The sequence below is a fragment of the Buceros rhinoceros genome, unplaced genomic scaffold, assembly GCF_000710305.1.
Source record: "Buceros rhinoceros silvestris isolate BGI_N320 unplaced genomic scaffold, ASM71030v1 scaffold17768, whole genome shotgun sequence".
NCBI classification, from domain to species: domain Eukaryota; kingdom Metazoa; phylum Chordata; class Aves; order Bucerotiformes; family Bucerotidae; genus Buceros; species Buceros rhinoceros.
The window spans coordinates 11,153-23,989 of record NW_010425321.1 but is presented as its reverse complement, the minus strand read 5'-3'; the positions used below and the strand labels follow the sequence as shown (position 1 = coordinate 23,989).

The window sequence follows — 12,837 nt, the reverse complement described above, 5'->3', positions numbered from 1 at the left end:
GCACGAAAAAACCCCCCCCCCCCCCCCCCAAGCAATCTCATCTTCCAGCATTGCTGTCACCTCCCTTGCTTGCCACATATTTTAAAGACTCACTATGAACAAAACCACACACTCTCTTTCAAAGTAAGTCAACTTCTTAATTTATTTCAGGAGAGTGGGGCATGGAGAAGAAGATCCTTAGTGAGCACAGACTTCTTGATTGGAGATCCAGGACTTGAAAGCCCTGCTAGTGAGACTGCAGCTGGAGACAAACATTGCCCTGTGCCTGTGGCCGCACAGAGAGACTGTGCAGGATGAGGGGGACCCCGCAAAAAGAACTTGGCCCACAGCAGAAGGGGTGTGCAGGGACAGGTGAAGGCTTCCTGCCCACGGAAGATAAGTGGGGTTTTGCAGAGGGTGAGAATGAGGCAATAAGTGGTGCTGGGGCTGGGGGCTGTGGCTGGGACACGTGGAGGTAGCCACAGAATCATTGAATCATAGGTTGGAAATGACCCTCAAGATCATTGAGTCCAACTGTTAACTCTGCTAAGTCCCATGAAGAGCTCCTCGCTGTTGCACCAAAGTGCACCAAAGGACTACTTGCTGCTCCTGACTGCTTCATTGGCAGGCTGACCCTTGCCTCAGCCTCCCTCCTGCAGTGGACCAGCCAGGCTATGCCCAGCTCCTTCCCGGTCATGAGCAGTCAGAGAACTAAGCAAATAGGACCTTCAGAAGCGTGTCTGTAACTGGTTTGAGCTGGAGGAAGACTGCGTGCTTTCAGGGCAGAGATTGCTGTGGCAATCCAGCTAAATAAAACATGGTCAGAAGCAGCTACAGAGAATTTCAAGACAGTGATCATCATCAGTCATGCCACCTTATGCCTCCAGAATATACTTGGACAGAGACACTCATGCAGACTGAACAGGGCTTCAGTAATGAAGCCAAGGAGCAGGAAACGGTCTTGGCATTGCTAGACAGAGCGGGGGAAAGTCCTGCCCCAGGTGCTGAAGCAGCGGGCTGGACAGTGAGCTGAGCCCACCTGCAGATAATGTGCAGCACACACAGTGTTCGCCAGCAAGCTCCTGAAATGGGCTGCATGGGTTGTCGGTTGATACGGGAGGGAAATTACAGATGTTTCGATCAGTTAAAAGTACTTTAAAATATATAAGCTACTAAAAAAATTAGCAAGTTGAGTCTGTGAAAATCCCAGTGTCTGCTCTAAAAGATACAGGGGACCAGCAGCTGCTTCTGTCCAAACGAAAGGGGTTTCTGCCAGGGCAATCTCCAGGCAGGTCCCCAGATTCCAACGCTTGAGGAACCCTCCAACCCCACAAGTGTGTGACAGCCTTGATCTGACAGTGCCCACAGCAAAGCTCTCGGCCTGATCTCTGAAACCTTCCCAAGTTTTTTTTCACACCCGAAAGCTGCTGGTTCCAGGTGCCAAGTTACAGCAACGCAGCCCTGCAAGTGAGACTGCAGGGATGGAGTGCCGGAAAAGTGTCGAGGAAACCTGAGCCCCAGGTTGGACCAGGTGATCTCCAGCCATCCTCCTCCTCTCGAGGAATGTTTTCCTGCAGTTCTTCTCATCACCATCTTACTCTGCTTTCTTTCAGCACCACCACAGCACCAAGAACTGAGGCCAGCACAATATTTCTGTGTAAGAAATAACAGAATATAATTTTTCATAATATCCTCCTTGAGGTCCTGACTCCAGCTGCGTGACTGCTCTGTCGCAATAGAAAGAGATTTTACTTGGGTTTCAACTTTAAATATTGTAAATTGCCAACAATGAGGCAACTTCTGCAGAATTACAGAATATGAAGTCTAGCTTTGATAGCTGACTTGAAGAGAAATTTTCCATAAAAATTACAAAAACCATCTGCAGCCAAGGAGTAGGACAAATGTTTTGTGCCAGCTTATCAGCTACTGAGCTTCTAATGTTTACAGTGTGAAATATATTACAAAACTGTTGTACTAGTCACGTTTAGTTCAATTAAACATTCCCCTAAAAACATATTTTCTATATGATCAATCCATTAGGGTCTTCTGCCAGGTTTTTTTGTTTTTTGTTTTTTGGTTTTTTTGGAGGAGGGCAGTGTCTTTGCAGGGTGGGCAGATAGGTGTAGAAAACAGCAGTACTGAAAACTGACTGGCTGTAGATACCAGAGAAAATAGGCTGTATTAAAGCAGCGAGGTTTGTCAGGGAGATGAAAGAGCCCGGGCTTGCGATCGTATTCAGCCAGTTAGACAGTGCAGCAAAAACCTGAAGGCAAACGGTTTCATTAAACATTAATTCATGAAGTGCTTCAAAGTTAAGGTTGAGGCATGCTTCTGTATAATATATAATATTATTCATCATCTAAAAAAGTTGTTTTGGATGCAATTAAGGAATAACCCAACAGCTCCCAGCAGTGATTCAACACAATTCAGGAGGTCTTACATCATTTAACACAGACAAACATAGAGCAGAGGAAGGGCTTGCAAGTGTCTCTCTCCTTTAATTTGGCAGATCTGAGGGAAAAAAAGTTGTGTCGGGTTTAAAGCATGACCTTTGATTCATCTGCTTTAGCATTTCAAACTCATCAAAGCAGCTGAGCTCCCAGAATAGAGCTAGGAGTTGTTTACAGTCGTTCATGGTGTGGTGAACATCGGACAGACGGTAACCTTCACAGCAAGGCTGGGTGGAAGGTTTTGCATAGGATGGGCTACAACGCAGCCTTACTCTCCAGTTCCTTCCTCACCCCTGAGCCAAAGCTGCTGCTGTTGCATTAAGTGCTCGGCAGCAGCAACAAGAACTTCTTTCCAAGAAAGTGTCCAGCGAGCAGAGCACTGGGGGGACTGTGACCTCGGAGAGGGTGGCAGCATGGAAGCCACATGCCGCAGCAGAGCACCTGTCCCCATGTCCCCAGAGGTTCTGCCACAGGTGCTGGCTGGGCAGCACAGTCCTGGCTAGTGATGCGGGGATCAGCAGACGGGCTACAACGACCTACGTGTACCCTGCAGATTTTACAGGTGTACCTACCTTCCAGTGCCATTGAGTGAACACGGTTAAGACATAACATTAAGTCAGCTGTAAAGACAAAAAAATGTTTAATCTATGCTTTAAAATGTCCTTAAAATATTTTTTTAAGCACTTGGGACCATTCAGGGCAGTTATGATTTCATACACAAGCTGAATTCATGAAAATATACAGGAAATCCAACCAGCAGTTTATTGTTTCTGGTAATTTTTGTAAAGTATTTCACAAAGCACTTAATGGATGTAAGTGTGTAAGAATACACTTTCTTCTAAAAAGAACGGCCTTTGCTTTACATTCTACTTACCAGTCTTACTCCACGCAGCACGCTAAGCTGTACAGCTTCCCTGTGCACGTTCATAACAAGAAGTCCTAAAAATCACTATGATGTCAAGAACTGCTTTGTAGTCCCATTTCCCGTAACAGTTATATTACTGACCATGTCCCCACAGTCCTGTGGCAAAGCAACTGATTCAGAATCTCAACTAGTCCCTTTACTAGACATCAACTGCTGTGCACCACTGGAAGGGAAAAAAAGGAGGAAAGGTGTAGAAACTTGAACAATTTGTTACCATGGATGGGGGCTCTCACGTTGGGACAAGAGGAGACGAATTTTCCACTATACAGACAGCTCTGATATTCTTCGGCATTGAAATGACAAATTAACTGCAGCAAGCCACCATCGTCGTCTCTGCTGAAAACCAGCCAAGGTAGGAAAGCCCAGCAGCACCACACCTAACGCTGCTCTAGAGCCAGCTCCGGTTTGGACACTGCTGTTAACCTTTACAGGGTGGTTGTATCTGTGCAAGTAATAACTCAAAGTGCACCAGAGGCACCCAAAAAGCTTTTCAAGAGCCAAGTGTGAAGCTCAGAGAGAACCGATTTGGTGAAAAGCCATACAAGTTCCTCTGCGTTCACTGTCCACTGAGTTGCGTGGTAGCAAAATTTTGGTATCATCTCGGGTGCACCAAAGAGTTACCTTCGAGAAAACAACAAGAGCTTGTACATCTAAGGAAAGAGCACAGAGCAAGGAAGGAAGAAAAACCTAAAAGATGTGGTAACAGACAACACAGAAGAACCTCGTCACAAAATAACTGAGCGAAGAACACAGTTTTTCCATCAACAGTTGAGATTTTTGAGACCCAAGCGTTCATTTGGAACCTTACTGAGAACTCACCACTGCCTGTGCCCAGCACGTTCTTTCACTGTTGTGACTGTGTCAACCAGTCACAATAGTGCTGCACCACCCATCGCTTTCCTCCAGCTTAAAGCCCAGGCAGCTGAAGTAAGCATGGAAGTGCCCTACGCTGAACTCTGGCCACAGCGGACTATCTGCCGTAAACTGCCTTCTCTGTGAAATAACTTTTCTGTCTCCTGAGTTCTGTTTCACAGCATGGCTGAGGTTGGAAGGCACCTCTGGAGATGATCTAGTCCAACACCTACCCCCCATGCATCCAGTGAGGGTTTGAAGGGGACTCCACAGCCTCTCCAGGCCACCTTCTCCACTGTCTGACCACTCTCACAGAAAAAGGTTTTTCTGATGTTTAAGCAGATTCTCCTGTATCTCGGTTTGTACCCATTGCCTCTCAGTCAGCCACTAAGCTCCACTGAGAAGTGTCTAGCTCCTTTTACTCCCCCTCCCTCATATATTTACACATGTTGGTAAGACCCCTTCTGACCACCCTTCTCCAGGCTGAGAATTCCCAGCTCTCCCAGCCTCTCCTCGTACAACAGATGCTCCACTCCTCCATCATCATCGTGGCCTTTTACGAGACTAGTTCCAGGGAGCCCATGTTTCTCCCGTAACAGGGAAGCCCAGAACTGCACCCAGCACTCCAGCTGTAATCTGAGCAGAGAGGATCACCGCTGTTGACCTGCTAGCAACACTCTTCCTAACACAAGGCTAGGAGACCAATAGCCATCATAGCAGGCTGCCTCATGGTCAGCTTGTTACGCATCATGATCCCCAGTGCTTTTTCAAAGCTTGCCTTAACAGCAGCACCCCCTTTCACAAGAGGTCATGCTCAGCACCCAGCCGTCACCACACCCCCGCTTCACCCTGCTCCACGCAAGAGAGCTGGCAGGAGGCCCAGCCCAGCTGACATTCAGGACTGACTCAGGAGCAGGGAGAGGAAGCCAGTTTTAGTATCCAGGAACAAGTTTGGCAAGGTCCAAGGACTACTGGAGAGGTATTTTTACATTTACAGTTCAATGTAAATGCTTTATTTTAAATGCTTTATTTTAAAGGCTTTCACAAGAGCTTCTAAGAAGGTGGAAGTGGGAGACAAAAAAATTCTCCACGCAGAAAGCAGTTAAGAGCAGCATGGAAGAGCATGCCATTTGAAGCTCTCTACCTCCCCAGAGTGATGTAGCAACAGGAATAAGGCTACACCTCCGCAGCCAAACTTGCAAAACTGTTCATGTATCACCATAGCCTGTAGAAAGATTATAGTCTTTTATTGATTTCTTGTTTTACAGATTCGGATTTAACTTTCAATAATAAAGTTCAATAAATTGATTCCTTAATCATAAAAACTTGTTTTACACATTATGTACAGGTACCCAGAGACTACAGCCATACTGTGTGTCACAGCTACGCCACAGACCTTCACACAGAACAAGCCGGGGAGAGGCGCTGACTGCAACGACATACATTCAGAGATCAAGTCGTGGATATGCACAGTGCATTTGGCACAGCTCACTGCAGATTGCCCACACAGGGACAGTAAAATAATTCCCACTAAGTGATAACATGGATTAGTTCAACGACAGTAATTCCAGGAGGAACACTTAATTCACAATTAAACTAGCCATCAGAAGAGATGCAAGTCAATCAAATGCAGCTGAACTAATCACTTTAGTTTCATTAAACACTCCTCCAGAGACAAACCCTAGACCTTGAGAACTGTCTCCAATATAAAACAAAGACTTTTTAGGTGAGATATGTAGAAGCTTGAGGATGGACGGGAGCTCAGGTATTAGAAGTATTCTTTGGCAGTTTGATACAAATATAAAAAATAGATCCCTTTTGAGGACTAAACTAAGCTTTTCCCATTTTATGTCTGTATTGCCAGCACCAGAACTGCTTTAGTGACACAGTGACACTTATGTATGGTAACTTAAATACAACCTTACATTTTAATGACACAAAATTCGTATTACAGATAAACTTCAATACTCAAGATAGCCTGTAGGAGGCTATCTGCTCCCCACAAAAATTTTAAAATTAACATTCAGTGAGAAAACTTCCCTATGGCGATGACAGAACCCAGAGAACATCGCACAACTGTTCATCTTCTCTGCAATACAGCAACTGGCAAGCATCAGAGACCAGTCTGCAAAAGGCAGCCAACTGTACTCTGAGCATTCCAGCTCATAGGAAGTATCATTTGATATCAAAACTATTAGTTAATTAACATCCTCTTTTTCTTTTATGAGGTAAAATAGACCACAGCTCTCTCCTGTAACTGCAATCTCATATTATGACCAAAAACTGGAGTCAAGTTTATGCAACCTGCTTTATAACATCAAGCCACAACAGTTAAAATAGTTTCACAAAGCATTCATTCATTTAAAATCTGACAATTCCCTTTTAAAAGGGGTTTTTTCCCCTTCTAGTGACATGCCTATTCTGAAGGACACAAAGTCAGACTCATTTTGAAGAGAGGGGGGTTAAACAACACCAGGAAGCACTTCCAGCATGAAGTGTCCAGCAGTTCCACAGCCCACAGGGCAGAAGGCTGCAGTATTAATGCTTGTCTCCAGTAACGCAGCTCTAAAAGTATTGCTTTGTCCAAATGCTGCTATAAAGACTTTCAATTCCAAATTCCTTTTGTTGGAAGCAATGTAACTTGAATAGGGCATTCCACAATGGAGACCGTTTAGCTAATATATCTCTTTAGTCATCTCGGGTTTGAGGTACTACAGTGCAGCTTCACTTCATCTTTGTGTGCTGCAGGCTCCCACTCAAACTCGCCATGCGCAGCTCAGAGCAAACCTGCTGGGTACATGAGCACAAGCAGCACGTCCTGTTAGCCAGGGAAGTGCCCCTAGTCCATTTTCAGACTTTTCAGCAAATGATGCCAGAGCATTAGCCAGCTTGTCACTGTAAGGGATGATTTTACAGGGAAAATAGGTATACAAACAATACAGAGTACTGTTTACACTTATTCCCTATGGAAAACTGACTTGATGCTGAGAGAAGTTTCTCTCGGGGCTGTAGGAATGTGTTAATTTCACCTCTTAAAATAAGAGACACCAGATAGTGCTACAGAGACTGCCTAACCCACTTCACAGAAGCTCCCATTCCTTTTTACAGAATCTTCTCAGTATTTCTAGAACTTGGTACTTACTGCTGGCTTAATCACCACAGCCTAGTAGCAGTCTCTCAGTTAACAGAACTGACCCCTCTGCAATTCACAATTTATATAGTAAATATATCTGAAGATAAACCAGGTGATTAGCTCTGAAATATCTGACAACGAAGAATTAAAAAAACCCCACACAGATGACACGAGCATTCTTCCTTGGATTTGAGGATCTTCAGGGCATGGAACTCCTCTTTATCCTGTCCTGCAGATTTCACAAGATTGGACTCTTGCATATTCTCTTCATCACTTGAACAGAAAAGTGAGGGTAACTCAGTTTTGAACAGCTTTCCTTGTAGCAACTGTCTTTTTTTTTAAAGGAAATAATTTGCAATTTTCCCCCTCCCCGCAGATTCTCACGCATTCACACAGACTCTCTAGAAAGGTAAGACACTTTATTGAATTTGTTGATAAATTAAGAAAGGACTATGAACCAGACTTATGGGTCACAGGTGCTTGTAAACAGACATCAGCTCCTTCCCACAGAAAGCTTGACTCCACGTGCTCAGCCAGAAGTCACTTTCCCCAGCGTTGATCACAGGCTGCATAGTGATGGAGGGCAGAGAGAAAGTCTTCATAGCTGATGTTCAGGTGGGAAGGCAAAGAGCTGAGAATGCAAGAGAGCAAAGTTAAAATCAGCTCTTATAAACCCTGTACCATTCATACAGCCAGTCGGGAATACCAGTACTTAAAGCAAGCAATTGTCTGAGTAACCTTGAGAAGTTGTTCTCAACACCATTATTGTCACTCAGCTCTAGTAACTAAACTAGCTGTTAATATCTTGTCACCCTCTAAATCAAAGCCTATCCATTAGAACTCAGAGGGCACCTCACATTAGTGAGATTGCTGGAGGAGCACTGGCCTGCCCAGGCATTTAAGTGCCCTAGAAATGCTCTCAGATTTAAGAAATACAGCAACTTCAGTCAGTTCAGTTACTGCCAAGACAGGAAAGTAATCCAGAGGCGTGATCATCTTACATTACTCTGCTTCTCTTATATCCTTTGTTTCCCTTAGAAACCTGTAAATCACTCAAAATCTACACAAGGAATACCGACAGAACTGGGATTGAACTGCTGGGACTAGATAGTGATGGAAGTTGTTCCTTAAACCTGAGAAGTAAAGCCTGCTGTTGCCTAATCTCAGCTGAAGGGACAACAATGAGCATTTGACGGGTTTCATTTAACAATTTTTAAATAGCCTCAATCTCCAGACACCTTTTGGACAGGTCTCCTCTTGTGGCTATTTCCATAAGACTTGTTTAGTTAGATTATTCCAGCCTGTTTCGCAGCACTTATAGGTAACTCACACAATCTCTGTCAGTCTGATGTGCCACGGAAGGAATCCTAATGTGCTGTCCACAGGACCAAACTTCAAGACTAAATCAGGATCAGGAAATCCATTTGTACCTGTAATAACAAGGTAAATTAGGTTTTATTAAATTCACCAGAAGATTTGTTCTAATTCTAAACCCTAAGGCATCTGCTTTTTCATTAAACGCATTTTTAAGCGAAGTGAAGCTCCTGAGGACAAGTTAACAATCAAAAGCCCAAGAGGACGGACTAGTCTTGTACCACCTGAACAGGACTAACCAGGCAAAAGCTTAGGCAGCCACTGCAGGCTCAACTGGACTGTTTCTTTTATGTCAGGTAGCTTTCAAAGGCCTGGGGTAAGAAGGGATAGGTTACATTGTTTTGAATAACGGCAAACCTTAACGGTGCTGTTTGAACTGACGTGTTCTAGTTTCCTCTAGGCTAACTTGATTTTTGTAGGCTAGAACATGCTGTACCCTGACCCATACCTACTACAGTCCTAACTCAGCTCTGTGGTGTTGCAGTCAAGTAAAAGGACTATTAACACAACCCTCCCCACCCCCCCAAAAAAAACCCCTTAATGAGGTTCCACAGAAGAACTTGCTATCACAGACCGCCGAGAAAGCAAGTTGTAAAACCCCCAACCTGTCAGACACATCATCTCTCAGTATGCAGCCAGATAGACAATTTTAAGAACAACTTTTACTATGAAATTTCAGACAAACTATTGCAGTGAAATCTTTCTGGTTAGATGAGTGAGGAGGAACAGGACAATATTCCTTCTTTCCTGTTACTAAGTGGACAGCATGACCCAAACCAGGGCAGGGCTAGATAACACTGAAGGACTTCACTAGCTGCCCACACTCTTACTACCCATACCTTAAAACCCCTGTCACTGCCACTCCACTCATGAGAGCGTCCCTCTGATCTTCTGCGGTTGAAGACAATCAGTGGCCAAGTGACACTGTCTCCCTTCCATACACTTCTGCCATGCCTGAGCTACTCCAAGCTAGAACTGACAGATAGACTCTGCATTCTTAAGCTTATTGCCTTAGTCCAGCTTTCCCTGCTAATTCCAGCAGGCTGATCAGGGCAACATGTGAAAAGCAGTATAGCATCCCAAAGGGACCTGAGAAGGTAAGCTGTTCTTCACGCACCTGCCTCGCTCATCTGAAAAGCATTCCAACAGTCATAACCCTGCTTTGCTAGAATGCTGCAATTAGTCACGATTATTGCATGCTACTTCTTGTTACCCCTTCCTTTATCCACTGATTCTACAAGTTAACCCCAGGAGTGCTTACATTGTGTGATGCCTACCTTTAGGAGACAAAATTTCAATACTGCCTATTTGCTCTGAACTTCAGATGTTATTTCTCAATTCTTTTCTCACTTGTTAAAAAAACCACAAACCACAAAACCCCAACTCAAACTTAAGTTCTAGAGGAACTTAACTTCAGGAATAACAGAACAGGAAACTAAGGTCCTATCATATTTTGCCTTGCCCAGGTTTTGAACCTGAAGCTGGAGATTTCAGGAAGTTGACAGCTCCCTCTCCACTGAATCGTCAGACCAGTAATCCTTTAGCCAGAGGTAAAGGGGCTATTTCCCCAAGCACGTGCACTTCTAAGGAAGGACAAAGTATTTCGATATGAGTGTCTTGTGCCACAGTCCAAACCTGGCCTCAAAGTTAAGGAAAAAAAGAAGACAAAGCAAAAGCCACTTAAGTGTTCAGAGGCTAGCACGTTAGTATGGAGGTGCTTTGCAGGGAAGCAGTGAACACTTAGAGGTGGGGACTTGGAGGAAATGGACAGCTTTACTCATCAGCTGATTCAATAGCTTAGTATTCCTCAGCTGGCCAGTTCAGCAGCAGGATCTTCAGCACTGCAACAGCTTTCCAAAGAGGAAAAGACCTTCAGAAGGCCCAGTTAATGCTAATATTGCCTTCTGGTTCCTATCTGACGGAAAATGAAAATGTACACTGCAGCATTACTGTGAGAAGAGCCAATTCAAAACAGTATCGTGCTTTCCGCTCTGCAGCCATTTTCCTACCCGAGCATATCAACACTACAGATACTTTACATGTGGAAGTTCCCTCAGAGCTGCTTGTTACAGCACTCTTCATGTTTATCACAAATGAGAAGGATTTAGGAGCAGACTCAGAAAATAAGAGGCCAAAAATCTTGGGCACTCAAGGGACAGGAATCTGGCAACTTCCCTTCTAGTTCAGGAGGTTCTACGAGAGGAACATGAAGGAATTTGTAGAGCTGACAGCACTACCCTTCTCTTCTTCACATAGATTTACCAGGCAACTTGAACAGTCTTAATTGATAGTCATGTTCTTTACTGGTAAGGCAGATGGCAAGTAGAGACAACAGTATAATGCAGCAGGCACCTACTTTCCTGAAAACAAGCTGGCTAGCTGAGGCCTTGCTCAGAAGAAAGTACTCTTATGCTGAAGAAAACTCACGCTGTAAGAATTAGAGCATGACTGGATTAAGAACCAGAAAAGCCACATTTCAAACTAGAACCATACCATTTTAGGACTGGACTTCAATACTGCATCCTAAATATGAACAGAAAGATAAAAAACTACATTATCAGGTATTTAAATCAAAATGTGAACAACCAGAAACTTACAGAAGTTCCCACGAACACAAACACTAAAACCAGAGCTACTCAAGTACTGCTTGTCAGAACTCACTCTCAGCTTAGATCAGTAACTCGCAGATGTTTATAGTCAATACCTTTCCATTAAGGATGCACCAGAAACCAAATTTGCCTACAACTAAAATGAATAGTTAGAAAAGCTGCTGCTAAATAAGTCATGAAAGAATAGTTTTTCACCACCATCCTAAACATTAAAACCAAGCAAATTAATAAGCAGGATTAGTTATAGATACTATCCTTAGTTATTAGCCACATGGATTAAGCACCCTGATCTCAAAGTTCAGTCTTAACAGACAAAGTCTAGGAGATTTCTCTTTCTGTGCTCAGCTATGTATTACTTGAACAGTAAGTCTGCTCAGTTTAAGACTGGATCTAATATTTTTAACACACCCAGACACTTAAATGCACAGACAGAAGTTCACAAACAAGCATTTGAGAAGCTCCAGATAAACATCACTGGCCAAAATACACACATGGCTATCAATTGTCACCAGTTCTTCACAAAATCAGCGACTTTTAAAGTAGTAATTATTAATTTCCTTAAATTGCCTTTGTGATATACCAAGAGAGATGCCTAAGTTACTTCCTCAGGTGCCTTATTAAATACCTTTAATCATTCTGTCACAGCAAGAAGCTATCATGCAGCATGCTGATAACCATCTTAATTTCACACCAAATTCTATCCCTGAAGTGTCCAGACTGCCACAGTAGTCAGTCTACAGAGCAATTCAGCTGACCCCCCGGTTGACAAAAAAATAACAATCACTCTCCAAAGTGCAATTAACGTGAGCCACAATAACGTGCCTGCAGACACCCAAGCTGTAGTATGCAATCTGAAGCCTGAACCCTGCCAAGCTAATTACAACTGCAATTAACATGCGTCTATCTCCCAGGTAAACTCAGCAACTATTACAACTCCACAGCACCACTGGGGAAGCAGAGGCTTCTTCTGAACTACTTCTCCCAGATGTGAGATTAGAGCAGCCCTGCCCTTTTCAGAGCTGTTGCATGTAGCCATACACCTCAGTGCCAGGTGAGTAACCTGCAGGAATTAGTAATGAAGAGAACTAAGCTGGTGTAGGTTATACAGCAGCAAAAGATCAGCAAGTTCTCAGGGTGGTAGTTCGGCAGCAGTAACAGCTTTAATTGCTGTAACCATGTCTGGAGAAGACTCTCTGCCCACACCCAGGTTTGCAGCATGCTATCTTTCAAGAAGTTAACCTAAGTTACAATCATCTAGTGTCAGGTGATCCTAGCAGTACTTTTTTCAGAAAGCTCATTGCAGCACATCCCAGAGACATAAACTCTGCAAAGCTGAGGCTCTCCAGTTTAGCTTAAGGTTGCCTTTTTCTGCTTAAAGACAAACTCAAAAGGGAGTAAAGCAGTAAGAAATTTTTAGCAGAAGCCTGACAGCAATAATCAAAACTAACCCTGATAGACTAAGCATCAGATGCATATGTTCTAAGCAATAAATACACTAGAAATGAAATTGGTTAT

At 43.7% G+C, this 12,837-nt stretch overlaps 1 protein-coding gene across 1 annotated transcript in view; it reads right to left on the bottom strand.

Annotated features, from left to right (window-relative positions):
- Window positions 1-7,737: 7,737 nt before the first annotated feature.
- Window positions 7,738-12,837, bottom strand: part of NUS1 (nuclear undecaprenyl pyrophosphate synthase 1 homolog (S. cerevisiae)) — a gene marked incomplete at its 5' end in the record, with an annotated part of 7,891 nt that continues 2,791 nt past the window's right edge. Inside the window, 2 exons of the mRNA XM_010141104.1 lie at window positions 7,738-7,970; window positions 8,670-8,769. Of these exons, the coding sequence (XP_010139406.1) occupies window positions 7,880-7,970; window positions 8,670-8,769 (191 nt within the window). The remainder of the gene's footprint in view (window positions 7,971-8,669; window positions 8,770-12,837) is intronic.